Source organism: Sitodiplosis mosellana, unplaced genomic scaffold (genome assembly GCF_009176505.1).
Source record: "Sitodiplosis mosellana isolate CC-2019 unplaced genomic scaffold, AAFC_SMos_1.0 Smas_scaffold_3463, whole genome shotgun sequence".
NCBI lineage: Eukaryota > Metazoa > Arthropoda > Insecta > Diptera > Cecidomyiidae > Sitodiplosis > Sitodiplosis mosellana.
The window spans coordinates 728-16286 of NW_022598705.1; the positions used below are offsets into that span (position 1 = coordinate 728).

The 15559-nt window shown below is 34.9% G+C and overlaps 1 protein-coding gene across 1 annotated transcript; it reads right to left on the reverse strand.

Moving 5' to 3' along the window:
* Positions 1–1870: 1870 nt before the first annotated feature.
* LOC129571820 (nucleosome-remodeling factor subunit NURF301-like) lies at positions 1871–10177 on the reverse strand (the record flags this gene model as incomplete). Its single annotated transcript, XM_055451673.1, has 4 exons — positions 1871–2123; positions 2205–2407; positions 2524–3044; positions 9919–10177. Coding segments are annotated over 4 exons (1188 nt in total), but the record flags the coding sequence as incomplete, so codon positions are not given.
* Between the last annotated feature and the right edge of the window lie 5382 nt (positions 10178–15559).

Here is a 15559-nt window from a genome sequence, read left to right on the forward strand (position 1 = left end):
ACAACGTTCTGTTACTGGAACAAAATGAAACACTTGCCGCGCTTCGAAACAAAGCGCAACGTAAATAAAATAGTGGCCAACGATTTCATGTTTCATATTGATCCAATAACAGATTGGTGTTTCACTTTGTTCGGCGATTTTTTTGCGTTTCGTATTCATCGGCGAAGAGTCAATACGTTGTTTTTATGCTCACGGGTTCAATTGAAAGATAAATGAAATCGAATCTATACATATATGATATCATATTAAAACTGACCTACCTGAACATATAAAAAACCGTGTAATTTTATATATATATATATACACTACCGTGCAAAAAATTGGAACCACTAGGTATTTTTCATACAAATTGACCATTTTTGGTGGACTCATTAACATATTTCGGAAACACCTGCACTCTTGATGTTTTGTGCATTGGTTGTATAACTTTGATTCCGCCGTTTTTTTCAATTTTTGAGGCTTTATTGTGAAAAATTGCTATGACTTTTTCCCACAATTCAATCAATTTATGAATTCCGTCCCAAAAAAATTTCGCGCAAATGACGCGAATTTGGCTCAAAAGTTGACATTTTCAATTGAAAAAAAATATGATGTCGATAAAAATTCACAAATCTAACGATGCAGTATTGTTTACAGATGCCCAAGCTTACCGTATGACGTTTTAGAGCTGATATTTTTCACCAGCACTTACCGCTGGAGCCATCTGTTGGAAAACGGCGGGAGCAAAGTTATACACCCAATATTTTCATAAACAATCGATTATTCATAACAGAAATAAATTTTATCATCATTCAATGCATACTAAGAGCGTAGCGAAGCACGCAGGGTAACGCTAGTATTCAATCAAAGGATACTCCTTTTCTATGAAGATACAGACTAAACTACCTCAGATATTGTTAGGTGTAAGTACGTTTTGGATACTCGAAGATATCGCTTTGAGTTTGAAAATACAATTTTACGTAAAAGGTGAAATTTGTCACAAACGCCGAAAACTGGATTTTAGTATTATACATTAAAAACCTCTGGACGAGGTTAAAATAGAGTGAATAAATAAAAATACATATATTGTAAATAATCGCATATTCTACCGAATTTGGATCAATACGCGTCAATGCGTGTCAAAACGCTGAATAGCTAGCTGCGAATGCATGCAAATATGGTCAATAAAATGTGCGTATTTGCAACTGTCATTCGTTCTCGCCACGAACAAGACGAAGCAACAGAAGAAAACAACAACAATAACACTACGGAACGCAGTGCAAATGCCTGTGAATATTTGTCAATACTTGTCAATAGAGCAAATATGCCAATAGTTCTTTCCCCCTAGGAATTTACCGCTCAAAAAGTCTGATATCATTTTGAGTGACGCTAGGACGCTGTATTATACTACTGGATACGAAGTTCAAACTTTTTTTCGCATTCACTATTGTGAAAATTTATTCACAATAAGGAAAAATATCGCGTCACTACTTTTGATTTTAGATCAAGAGCTTTGGTAGTTGAGAACAATTTTTTTAATGAGATAATATTAATATCCACAACTACTTCAACACTCCTTTGATGGTTATTCCACATCGGCGCTCTTGTTTGATTTGAAGTATTAATACAGTGCGCCCCCGCAAATTAGAAATGAAATGTCCCGAGACCATTTCTAATTGGGTTTTCTAATTTCTGAAGTTCTTAACGATATTGAACATTGTGATTCAGAATTGAGTTCCTTGAACTATGGATTGACTTCAACCTGTACAAAATATTGCTCAATTGAATTCAACCAAAAACACACCACCTTTGAAATGAAATTCTATTGAATGATGGTATATATAATATTTTATGTCGCTATGATTTGCGTGGAGAATAGAAACTTCATTTGTTTTTTAAAATTTGATTATTTCATTCCTCTTTCCGTGTTGAATGAAACTTACTTGGAATCATCATAAGGTGTGCGACAAATACAATATAGCTTTTTCTTTTTCTTAGTCAAACTTGAAAACTTTTGCGATCGTCGTTTTTGTTTTGATGAATTGTGTCCTATAGGCTTCCGTGGCATTTCGTTCGTTATATTCTTCGTTTGAACATTTTGCGTCTCCTCAGAAGCTGATTTTTTCGATGATGCAATGCTGACACTATCAAACGTATATAGGATTTAAAAATTATTGAAAAATATTTACAAATACGTACATCGTACAGATTGTAAAGACACTCACCGCTTTTTGGAAAAATTCACAACATTATCAGATATATTATTTGCTTTGTCTGGCTTGTGTGATTCATTTAATACTTCCTTTTTCTGACTAGCAAGCTCACTCGCAAGCTCTTTTTGAATTTCATTTTGCAATTCTTTTTCGAGTACGATGCGTTTCTTCAAAATATCTTTCTTCAGTTGCTCTTTCTGGCGATATAATTTCATCTGTTGATCAAATCGGACAAAGTTTGTTATTATGTTAAATTATAAATATCATTAATTCTAGAATTATATAATTGAATTTTTTTTTCCATTAAAAATCTGTAATTCAAGATTTATACCTGCATTTGTTTTTTCTTCTCATTATCCCTTTTTATAGTTACTGAACGTTTAGTTTGGCCAATTTCGTTAGTTTGGCTAATAACATTAGCGTCATTTGTGTTTCCTTTCATTGTCTCAGTTACGACTGCACATTCTGTTGGCCTAGTTGTGCTTTGTTTATCACTGAAGACTGGCGATTTTATCACCTCAGAACTGCTTGCCTCCTCAGCCACAGATCGAATAATTCGATTTACGTCACTTTCACATACAGATGAATTTTGCGTGATTTTTTTTTCGGATAAGGTTCGCGGTGGCCTCCGCTTCGGTGTTTCCATAATCCAATCTTCATCATCTTCCATCTGCCGATTTAGAGGATGTTTGCGATATGAGGGTGACCTCATATGTGAGGTATATTCATGATGATTGTTTGCCAATACAATCGATGTAGCTTTCATTTGCTTTTCATGGCATCGTTGTAAATTCAAAAGTTTTTCTTCTATTTCCGGATTCAAATTCCCTTGTCGCAGAGCATTTTGAATTGCTGAAAAAATTTTTGTTCAGGTTAAAAAATCAAGTTGTATAGTTGGGAAAAATTAAAAATAGACTAGTAGTCTCCTACACAGCTGTTGATGGGTAGAGTTTAAAAACGCGTTATTTTTTTTAGTGTTTCTCAAAAACGTTTTTTTACAGAGCCGTTATATAACGCCCAAATTTTCGTTTTTTATCGTTATTTCTGCGGTATTTTGGACTATCAAAAAAACACTACAGAAAAATAACGTTTTTATAACACCTTTTGCGGTATTTGTCGAAACGTTTGTAAACCCTAGTTGAGGGCTCGCTAGATTTGGACCGCGTGACTTACGGCCATCAGTACATTTTTCTCGGCAGCTATAAGTACATTCTAAAAATTGCCTTAAAGCCGCCTAAATTCATCCATTGGCCCATTAGTGTATTACACTATACCAATTCATAGTTTACTGCGCACCGGTAGTCTCATCGAGTAGCTGTCAAACGAACAGCGCTACACATTCCAACGACAATGTTTGGCACTACTCAATGTTCGACAATGTGAGCGAAAGGTTAGTGCGTCCACGACCGTGCCCTTTGCACTACGAGCGTGCCAACGCTGTGAAGCACAATGTTATTATATTCAACAGATCCAAAACCTTTCAGAGTTCTGTTTGTCCCTATCGGAAGTTCACTAACATGAATCATGAATGACGTTTGAAATGTCATTTTTGACAAATACCATTTCCAATATTTGGGTAAACCTTGTGACGAAATCATTTAATCCAATTTCCAAACTCTACCGTATAGATGCCGCTAGAGCATCATTTGCTGAATATCTTCCATTTACGATTCATGTTGTTGGAGCGTGCATCTACACTGGTGCTCAATATTTGGATGCACTTTAGTTTGCAAATAATGTTATTGTTCCCTGCGGCTTACTGTGCTACTGCACAGTGGTGATAAGACTGAATATCATTAGTGAGACGTATATATAAAAGAGACATATATAAAAAAAATTGCGTGTTTATAGGCGAGTTCAACTTTCAGCAATTGGGTATTTAACCATTCGCATCTGCTGTCGCTGGCTGTGATAGAAGTGCACCAAATCTTCGCTTTAGCTCGCTCATTTCACCAAGCATCGGTTCGGGCATAGAAATATACAAGATAAATATGCTGAGCATAGATGCGTACGGACGACCGTGCGACGAACGTATCACCAGAGCCATCATTGTTTGCTGTGTATTCATACACACACTAACGCGTGCGTCTCGCAATGGACGGTCGGCCCGTGTATTGCAAATGCACGCGTTAGTGTGTGTATGAATACAATACATAGCAAACAACGATGGCTCTGGTGATACGTTCGTCGCACGGTCGTCCGTACGCGTCTATGCTCGGCATATTTATGCAGTATAGAACATCTAGGTAAACATATTTCTATGCCCGAACCGATGCTTGCATTTCACTCGATCAATTTATTTCCATTTCTGATCACGAAAAAATTGGTAGTACCAATATAATCAATGATTCGCGCGCTCATTCGGTCCTCTCTGATCTCATCTCCATCTTTATTGGCACTACCAATTTTATTTTATTTCAAACCGCGAATAAAATGGTGCGGTCAAATAAGGCAGGGAGTTATAGCCCCACCTTCAGCTCGATGTCGTTGGCCCCACCCCAAATTGGTGATGTCTGATCGTAAGTACTATCATTTAGTGCTACTTTAGTGCTGTCGATTGGCACCTACCACGAATTTGGTGATGCATCCTGAGCCCAGAACCAAATTTTTAAAATTGGACCCTGGTTATTTTCTTCACTTTGTATGGGGGCCACCCTAACGCTCGACTTTTTTGATTTCGAACCCAGTCTATAATTTAGTGCTATTTTGGTGCTGAAGATTGACACCTACCATGACTTTGGTGCTGCAACCCAGCCCTAGCACCGAAATCAAAAAGAAAATTTTGCATGTCATTTTCGACTTTTTGTATGAGGGCCACCCTAACGCTCAACTTTTTTGAATTCGATCCTGATCCATAATTTAGTGCTATTTTGGTGCTGATGATTGACACCTACCATGACTTTGTTGCTGCAACCCAGCCCTAGCACCAAAATCTTCAAAATTAAGAACATGCCATTTTCGTCATTTTCGACATTTTGTATAGGAGCCACCCTAATGATTGGCTTTTCAGATTTCGCACATAGCCTATAATTTAGTGCTATTTTAGTACTGACGATTGACGCCTACCACCACCTTGTTGCTTCATTCCAGCCCCAGCACTGAACTCAAAAAGAAAATTTTGAATGTCATTTTCGTCATTTTGTTATTTTTGACCATTTCTAATGGTGAACTTTCAGTAGATATTTTGAATCATATGTGAAGAATGAACAATTTGTCCAAAATCAAAGCACAGCAGTTGTAAATAAAACGGAAAAAATGATAGAAATTTGCAAGAGTTTTTTCATACGAAAAAAATTAGCCCAAATTTCACTATGTTGTCAAATCGCATGGACTTCTTATCAAATTTCATTCAAAAAACCGCGCATTCAAATGGCACCTCGCAATGACGAGCAGAAATTCGAGGGAAATCATCAAAAATCTGCATAATAGTGGTGTGCAAAACAGTAAGTCATGACTTTCCGACACACTCACGCAATCAATGAGTGATATCGAATCTGACTCTTTGACTCGACTGACTCACTGCCTATAAGATGGAGTCAGAATCTAACTCGTTTCTTATGACTCCTGAAGAGCGAGTCACATCAATTTTGACTCACTTTGTGTTAAAATAATATGAATTTGTAATGCAAGCAAATTGATAAGCAAACATAATTGATTTAGTACCTTGCACTAAAACTTAACTTGAAATATCCCTTTATGGAAATACTGTTATTTAAAGTCACTTCATCATATAAAGCAATATTGGTCAATGGTTATCAATATTCAACTATTGAACTTGTTCTTAAGATATAAGACAATGTTGTCTACACTGTAAGCACTACTAAATTGTATATAAGAAAAACGAGAATCCAATGAAGTTCAGTTCTATCGTAACCAAAGAACAAGAAACAAGTAGTTTCTTCTAACACTTTGTACAAATGAATGGCTCCGATTATGACTCACTTATAATCACTGTATAACTTTTTCGAACAGGAGTCATGGAGACGATTTGTGCTCGGCTTCCAGACAAGATTTTTGCAATCTAGATCTGACATCTGCCAGCAGGGATTTTTTTACAAGGTAGCGAACGCGTTCATTGAATAATAATAATTGAAAAAAAAATTAAGAAAAAGGCGAAAGCTGAAAGCGCCCCACCGTCATTTGATTTATTTTAGTTATTTTAAATTCAAATTGAACAAGAGAAGTAAGGGCGCGAGTTTTCATTGTCTCTGCAAGAGAGTACTTTTGATGCTCGGGCAGTTCGGAGCTATTTTTCGATTTGAGTCATAAATACTAACTAATAAAGAGTTCCTTGCTTGCGCGCCCCCGAAATGAAAGCCGAAAAGAAAGATATAATAAGCCAAATTGAAAGACTAGAAAACTACACCAAAAATTCCGCTCGCTTCGGTCGCGTTCCTTTTATAGTTTCATTTGTTGCCATGGATTGAAGTTTCTTGTGATTACGAACGCTCAATATGTCTTGAGTATGTTATTAACATAAATAGCATTACAGATCTTTTTCTTGGAAAAATGTCTCACTGTCTGCCAGCACTATTCGAACACTAACTTTTGGTGTATATTTTGTACAAAAAAAAACAGTATTTCACATACGTTCCCTACAAAAGTACCCAAAAACGCCCTTTTTCACTTTCAACGAATAGTGATAGCGTTTCCAAACAGCACTATTCATGAGTCCAATTGCAATTTGAGCATTAGTTATGGTTTATGAGCACCATTCCCGGGCGGTGCTGGTGACATGGAATCTAACAAAATGATAAAAATGACGAAAATGACATTCAAAATTTTCTTTTTGAGTTCAGTGCTGGGGCTGGAATGGCGTGTATGTAGGCGTCAATCGTCAGCACTAAAATAGCACTAAATTATAGGCTATGTGCGAAATCTGAAAAGCCAATCATTAGGGTGGCTCCTATACAAAATGTCGAAAATGACGAAAATGGCATGTTCTTAATTTTGAAGATTTTGGTGCTAGGGCTGGGTTGCAGCACCAAAGTCATGGTAGGTGTCAATCGTCAGTACCAAAATAGCACTAAATTATGGACCAGGATCGAAATCAAAAAAGTCGAGCGTTAGGGTGGCCCCCATACAAAGTGAAGAAAATAACCAGGGTCCAATTTTAAAAATTTTGGTTCTGGGCTCAGGATGCATCACCAAATTCGTGGTAGGTGCCAATCGACAGCACTAAAGTAGCACTAAATGATAGTACTTACGATCAGCCAGCACCAAATTAGGGTGGGGCCAACGACTTCAAGCTCCCACCTTCCCCTATATATCAAATTAAAGATTTTTTCTTCCTATATACACTTTGCTGATTTTGAAGACATGGGCAGATAAATTGACATCTGAAAGACTTCATATTGGAAAAAGTAGAGTATGTTTTCAAGCGGTGAGCAAATTTTCAAATATTAATTTCAACTGATATACGATGGAAGTCTTCTGCAAAGTTGTACAGTTAGAGAAACAGAACAATTTTTGCGAAGACACCAATTCGATATTTTTAGTATTAGTATTTAGTTTTTTATTGACACCGCCAAAAGCAGGCTGAATATTTTAGTTTTTGCATGTTTTTTGTCATTAACCTTCAAACCGTGAAATGGGCACAGTGTGCCCAAAACCAACTTTGAATGTTTAAAACCTAATTATTTCTTATCATAAATTAATGAAATAAACATGTGTGATGCGCTATACGTGAAATGGGTGCCTGAGTGCCCATATACATTTTTCGACAAATTGCGTATAAAATTTAATGTGGGAACTATGAAATATGCATCACTGGAAAGATCTTGAAAAGTACATGTAATTTGAGCTATAAAAAATCAAAATCGATCATCATTTTATCAAAATATGGCCATTTTATCAATTTTGGCCAAAAAATTCTAACGACCAAATATTGGCCAAATGCCGGCCTATTTTGAAGTTTTATATAAAAAATGGAATCTACTTTTCTAGTGATATACATAACTTTTTGATCCAACCTGCCGTTCAAAATCTACATTTTTGACGTCAAAATCGGCCATAGTGGAATTTGTAGGTATATGTTTTTGCCTTCATTTTTGTGAAGAGATCAACATTGCAATCTCCACTTTATTAAAAAACAAATCCAAAAAACTTGCTGTTGTCTTTCATATTTTTTATGACTTTCATCACATTTCGAAGTGATTTTCATACTTTTCCCATCAATAAATACTGTAATATTTACATTTAAAAATAAAAATTCAAGAAAAAACTGACAAATGCATTATGGGCACTCAGGCACCGGTTTCACGAACAACGTTAGAAAATAGGTTTCACGGTTTGAAGGTTAAAATAGAAATCGCCAAAAAACACGAGTGAAACATACTCTACTTTATCAAAATATTAGTCGACCAGAAAACATAAAGGGTGTTTCAACAGGCACGCAAAAAGTTTTTCAATGGGGAATCCAAGATGGCTGACCTGAAATGATAAAATGAACTGTCGTTTGAAAGCCCCAGTCTATGAAAATTTTTACCACATCAACATAAATAAAATATCAGCGCGTTTAAATCGTGAAATCTTTCGTGGTGGGATGGGTGTATTTTTCAATTTCAAAAAAGTCAAAATATCATGTTAACATCTTGCTTTTTACTTCTCAAAAACTAATTTTTCTAGTTTTATTTATTCTTAAAAGTTTTTATCTTAACTTGAGCCGAAAATTTGCCTCAACAACAAAGTTAAATTCCGCACCGTTTTTGAGACATAGCCAACAGGCCTTTTTTGGCCATCATCGCCGACTTTGGTCAATTTTGCAAAAATTGCGTTGACAATTATTGGGTTTCATACTCTCAAATGACAGCTGGGGGCACTGATTATATAGACAACTTAATTCAACGATGATATGTCCTTGAAAAATCGTCAAAAAACAACTAAATCTGAATCGAGCTTCAAAAATATCAGAAAATTTGGGCGCCAATTGGATAGGTTGGACACTCAATTCACAAATTACTCAAAATTGGACCATTGTTTTGGCTGTTCGGTGATAAATTAGTTAACTGCGAGTCCCGTAGACGTGTTTTTGCAAAAAATTTGGTGAAATTTGGCCTCTAAAACAGGCCATAATTAAAATGCGCCATACGGTCATTTGCATAATATTCACTTTGAAACACGTTTGTAATGGGCCGAACTACAACATACAATGAAGGTTTGAGCAATTCCAATCGAATTTGTATGTTTTATTTAACAATATCTTTTTGTGTGCTTGTTGAAACACCCTTTACACATATAGAAAAAACATAGACATATAGGTAAGAGGAATAATACAACGGGATTTTTTGGTGAATTGAAATGCCCCCAAAAAAAATTTCAGTAAAAATGCTTCACAGAAATATTGTCTGAATAAACGACACGTGAATTTATATTTTCATGCGAAAAAAATTCATGTGCAATTTCAGCTGGAAAAAAAATTGCGGGACGATTCTAATTGAACATTTTTCGTGGGGCACTCTTTCATACAATATTTTTCGAAGGCGTTTTTGAATGACAAAGATAAATGGTGACGTCACTCGTATTTATTACAGAATGCAAATCAAGTGATAATGAATTAAAACTGATTCGACATACATTTGTTCTCTGTGTGTATGTGTACGGATTCCGTACTACGGAAAAGTAAAAAATCACGTTGTATTATTCCTCTTACCCATTCATATGTTAGAGAGGTTTTTTTTAAATATAACATTCTCTGCACATGAAATTTCATTTAACTCTTTCTTACTTTGTTGAATGTAGTCTGCAGTAACAATTGATGACTGAGCGCATTCATGATTTTCTTTTTCCCTTGGATTTGATTGTAAACTGTTGTGTTGCAACTGTTGTGAGGTAGACCTAGGCTCTGGAGGTAGGCTTGCATTCAATTTATTTTCGACCAGCTCAATTCTTGATATCTTTACTGGTTGATCGTTATTGAAGTCTTTTCCATTCACCAACAATTTTTCATTTGGCCTAAGAGCAGAAATTGTTGTATTCTCTTGATCCTATTGGGGGAAACGATATATTACGTTGAATTATGGTCTAAAATAATAACACAATAACAAAAGAGAAAAGAAAAATAATCTTAATTGTTTTTTCTGTGATGACTAATTCGTTTTCATGTTGAGGATGAAGAAGACTTTTGCATGTTTTTCTAATTTCTTCTCCTTTGATTCTTTACAGTACGAAAATCTGCAAATAACGAAATACATAAGGCGCGCGCGTACTTTTCTCTAAGGCATATTTATTGGTTTTGCCCTACTATTTGTTTATAATGGAAATTAGTTAAGTTGAGTCAATGTTCATAAGTAAATTAATTTAAAATGTATGTACCTTTCGGTCTCGATATCAAGTGTAAATTCAAAACTATTAACAGGAACTTTTTTAGATTGGACTTCAAAGGTTATAAGCTTTTTTATAATCTTATGTACTGTAGTAGGGAATGAACCCTGTTGTGAGACGGGTTCTGAATTTTGGCCAAAAAAATATTCTATCAAATGTGTTTTCGAACCTTATATACACTGAGAAAAACTTTTCTGAAAAAATAACAGATGGCATTTATAAATGGTTAGTTTCCAAACTTTTTTATATGGAGTCTGTGAATTGTCAAACTATTTCTGCAATACGATATTACCGAAAAAGTTGGACAATTCGCCAACTCCATATAAAAAAGTTTGGAAACTAACCATCTACAAACGCCATCTGTTATTTTTTCAGAAAAGTTTTTCGCAGTGTACCGTTCGAAAGGTAATGATCATTGATCATAGATAACTTTTCTCCAAAAAAAGTTAGTTGTTCTAATTCAAAATCGAAATTTTGTGGTCATTTTGCCAACAGGCTTGAAAATGACGAATAAATAATTATACCCGGTTATGGGACACCGAATTATTTATTCTGAAAATAAAAAACTCGAAGCAAAACAATCGAAAATCAACATTTCATCATTATTTAATTTTAGAAACCACAAGAGACAAAATATGAGGAAATGATCGTTACATGACGAATTACCAATGAAAGTTAGCCATTATCTACATTTACATTCACAGTCTAAAATAAAAGTCCACATTTAGACGGAATTTCGACCTGTAGAGGCACCAGTCTAATATTTCACCTAACAAATGGAGTTTCAGGCGAAATTCCGACTAGATTACGGTTTAAATATGGACTAAATGCGTCTTGAGCTAAAAAAAAGCTCAGATGTAGACTATCGTTTTTAACTGTGTTCGATTCGCAGGGAATGCACAATGCACATGTAGGCACCATCAAAACCCTTTGCACATTCAAAGTGGACTGGTCTATGGCAAGAAACGGATTTTATGGAGCAGTGATGGTCTTTCGTTAGCCAGCATTGTCTTAGCCTTGGCTTACACCAACAACTGGTGTAAGCCAATCGTTAGCCAGCTATCTGTGTGAAATGAACACATTTAAAGTATAATAATTTTTAATTTGAGTATTCTGATTCAAATCATACAAATTAAAAAAAAAATATTTTAATTAATTTTCAATTTAAAAGTCATTTTTATAATTTGAGTTATTATTTTTTCAAAAACTCAATAAAAAAATGTCGATGTTTGGTTTCATTTAAACTCTGACCTGGTGATTTAAATGTCAGTCACAAACGTCAGTTCAGATGAGTGCGTTCAGTTCTTAGTGAAGTTTTCTCACTGGTCTACACATTCGTTAGCCAGTACAGTAAAACCTGTCAATAACGGAATCCCATGGGGAATTTTTTTTTTCCACTATTGACACGAATTCCACTATTCAAAGGTTCCGTTATTGACAGTTTTTTGAGTCGAACCAAACATGATTTTCCATTATTGAGGGTAAAAAGAAACAAAAAAACCGAAGCATACATTTTTATGGGTATTTAATGATCATATCAAGTGATATAATAATGGTGAGAAGGAAATACTGAAATAAAAGTATTTTTCAATAAATGAATGAAAGAAAGAACGAAAAATGAAGAAAAAAAACAGTGAATGACAAACATTATTATTTAGAACAATCAAGCAGTCTAAACCAGAGATTGCATATTTGCTGCTGAGTAGGCCTGAGCTGAACTGAATTTGCTAACTCGGGCGCCTGAAGCGGTATTTTATCGCACTTACGGTGCAAAATTGTTATGAATCGCTGGAATCCACGCTGTTTATCAATTATATTTGGGTGGATACCAGCGATCCACAACAATTTTACACCGTAAGTGCGCTAAAATACCGCTTCAGGCGCCTGAGTTAGCAAATTCAGCTCAGCTCAGGCCTACTCAGCAGCAAATATGCAATCTCTGGTCTAAACAGTGGTTCAAAATGAGAAAGTAAATGATACTCATTTCTTTCACTGCCAAATTGGCAGCGATAAATTCTGCATTTCATGAAACGAAACAATGATTTTCAAACTAACTGTAAATATACTGAATAGCACGCGCCAATCGAGTGGATGTGTTTTTATTGGGAGCATCAAAAATTTATTTGCATGAAGTAAGCAATGATTTCGGCAGACGAAAGTAAAACATGATACTGAAATCAATGTAATGTACATCGTACTGCAGGATTTTTATGATGATCATTGGTTTTGATAAAGGAAAAAATATAGTTTTAAATGAAAAAGACACGGAAAAAAGACGAAAAAAGTTTCGTCAAGAAATTTTTTTCCACTATTCGGAGTTTCGGTTTTCCGTTATTAACAGGTCAATTTGTATGGGAGAGCTCAACGGCCAAATTTTTTTTCCACTATTGACACGATTTCCACTATTCCCAGGTTCCGTTATTGACAGGTTTTACTGTATACACTTATGCGGCTAATTAGCCAGCTAATTGGTTCTTCACTGTTATGGAGTTTTGATTGGTCAATATTCGTGTGTAGTTGAACCAAAAATTTCTTCTAGTTGATGAAGAGTTCTTCATAGTTTACTTTTGTAATATCATCGAATTCGGTACATCAAAGTCAAGTGACGTTACTCTAATTACTTTTTTTCGATCATTCGAAACTTTGACTGTCCGGACTAAAGTATCATAGCCCCGTACTGAAAAAGCTCACTTCTGTCCTTTAACATGATGAGAAATGCAAATGTTGCAATGCAATTACAAAAAACATAAATTATCCTATATGTTTTCACGTCATGGTTTATTTTCACATAATTTCGGAAAGAACGTGTGAGGGCTTTATACCATTTGTGCTTTTTGCAATAATATGGAGCCACCATGATTATTTACCAATCAATAGTACTGAAGTACAGTGTATTTGAGTACGTAACATCTCCACTACTGCTTGAAAGCACAATGGTATAAAATCTGCAAGAATTAACGCCTCGTTCTTTTGAAAAATATCTAAATTCACTACACAATCGCCCGATACGGATCTTTTCGTTGTTGTCCAGAAAAAAATAATGACGGTCAAAGAGGATGCGTGTACCTGCCAAACGTGGACCAATGGATGGGTTTTTCGTTTCTACCCTGGGTTTAAATAATACAACGTGTCTGCGATTTCAAACCAAAGTCCTCTATTTAGCTATTTAGCACTACATAGAATGTAGGCTACTGTAGTGATTTTTTTTACGAGAAATTTTTAAGACTCTTCAGGCCATTTTTTTGGACCGTAAACTAGTTCATTTTAATATCCATATTTTTTTATTTCAAATGAAACAATTACGCTTAATTTCAAAAATGAAATAATATTATGTAAGCGTAATTCAATTATGAGATAACTCAAAAAAAAATTTGACACGTTTTTCATTGCCAATGTGAAATAATGTATGATGACCGTTCACATTGAAACAGACATTTCCAACATCACCCAGTTAACTTTGTCGTCTTCAGAAAATATTACGTCCGTTGAACAAAAAGTATACTATGATTAAATCTACATTCCATGTAGTGCTTACGATAATAATTTCATGTGAAACATCAAATTAATTGGACCCCTTGAATTTACAAGCTTCAAGAACGCAGAGCGGAGCGAAACGACGATCTGCGGTCTTGTTTTAACCTACTTCTCTATTTTCAAAATCTGATTTTCTAAAAGTCTTACACTAGATAGAATCATTTTTGAACTCCGTTAGAATATGCGTTTTTTTTATTGGGAGTGTGAATCAGTTTCCGGTCTTTTTCGGAGGATAGTGTAATCAGTATTATATCGCATTGGGTAATATTATTGCTACCCTTATGTTGAAGTACTGTCAAAATACTATCTTTTACAATAGTTTATCACATACGTGCATAAACATGTGTGATGCGCTATACGTGAAATCGTCCCTCGTGTGCCTATATACATTTTTCGATGAATTACGTATGAAAATTGCTTCGAGAACCATGGAATGTACAATACATCGTTGGAAAGATCTCAAAAATTACATATTATTTACATCAAAACTACCCACAGGGACTTGTTTAGATTAGACGTAAAACTTCTCTTCAATTTACCACCTATTCGATAAATTGAACGATGACTTTTGCAAACATTGAGGTCGACACTAATAGGTTCAACGCTCCAGTTAATCTATCTTTTCTCAAACGCGTTGTTAGATTATCTTGAACCGTTGACAATCGGCTTTCATTAGACATTTCATGTTTGGTCATTCGCTTAGTCATTAATTAGGTTATTCTTTTGCCTAGTCGAGAACCAATAACTATGTAAAATCAAACTATTCACTGTTATACCCTAAATTGTATAAAAATCAAAAGATCAGGTTTTTCATGACTCTTGGAGTCATTTTCCTGCAAAACCAATTATTCAGCCAATTTTTTAGCGGTGTTAATAAATGAATAAAAATTTGTAGCATGAAACATCAAAATCGATCATCATTTGGCCAAGATATGGCCATTTAATCAATTTTGGTCGGAAAAATTCCAACGGCCAAATGCCGGCCTATTTTGATGCTTTGTACCAAAAATGACATGTACTTTTGAAGACCTTTTCAGTGATATACATAACTTTTTGGTCCGACCACCCGTTCAAAATATCAATTTTTGACGTCAAACTCGGCCATAGTGGAATAAGTATGTATCTATTTATTTTTGCTCACATTTTTGTAAAAAGATTAAGATTGCATTTTTGTAAAAAGATTAAAAAATTCCAAAAATCTTGTTTTTCATTTTTTGATTTTCAATGACTTTCAACACATTTCAAAGTAATTTTTATACTTTTCCAATCATTAAACACTGAATTTACATTTCACTGTAGTAACGAAAAAATGTTCGGTTCAACACATGAAAGTCAGATTTTAGTTGCTGGCGAGCCCAGATAAACCTCATATTTCGTTTTGATAAGTTGGTGGATTCAGTGGAAAAAAAAAATTTTTCAATTTTTTTATCAGTGATGTTAGAAAAATGGTCGAAAATGGCCACTTACGATGTTTTTGTCTTCGACAACTACCATTTTTTCGTCAAAAAAAT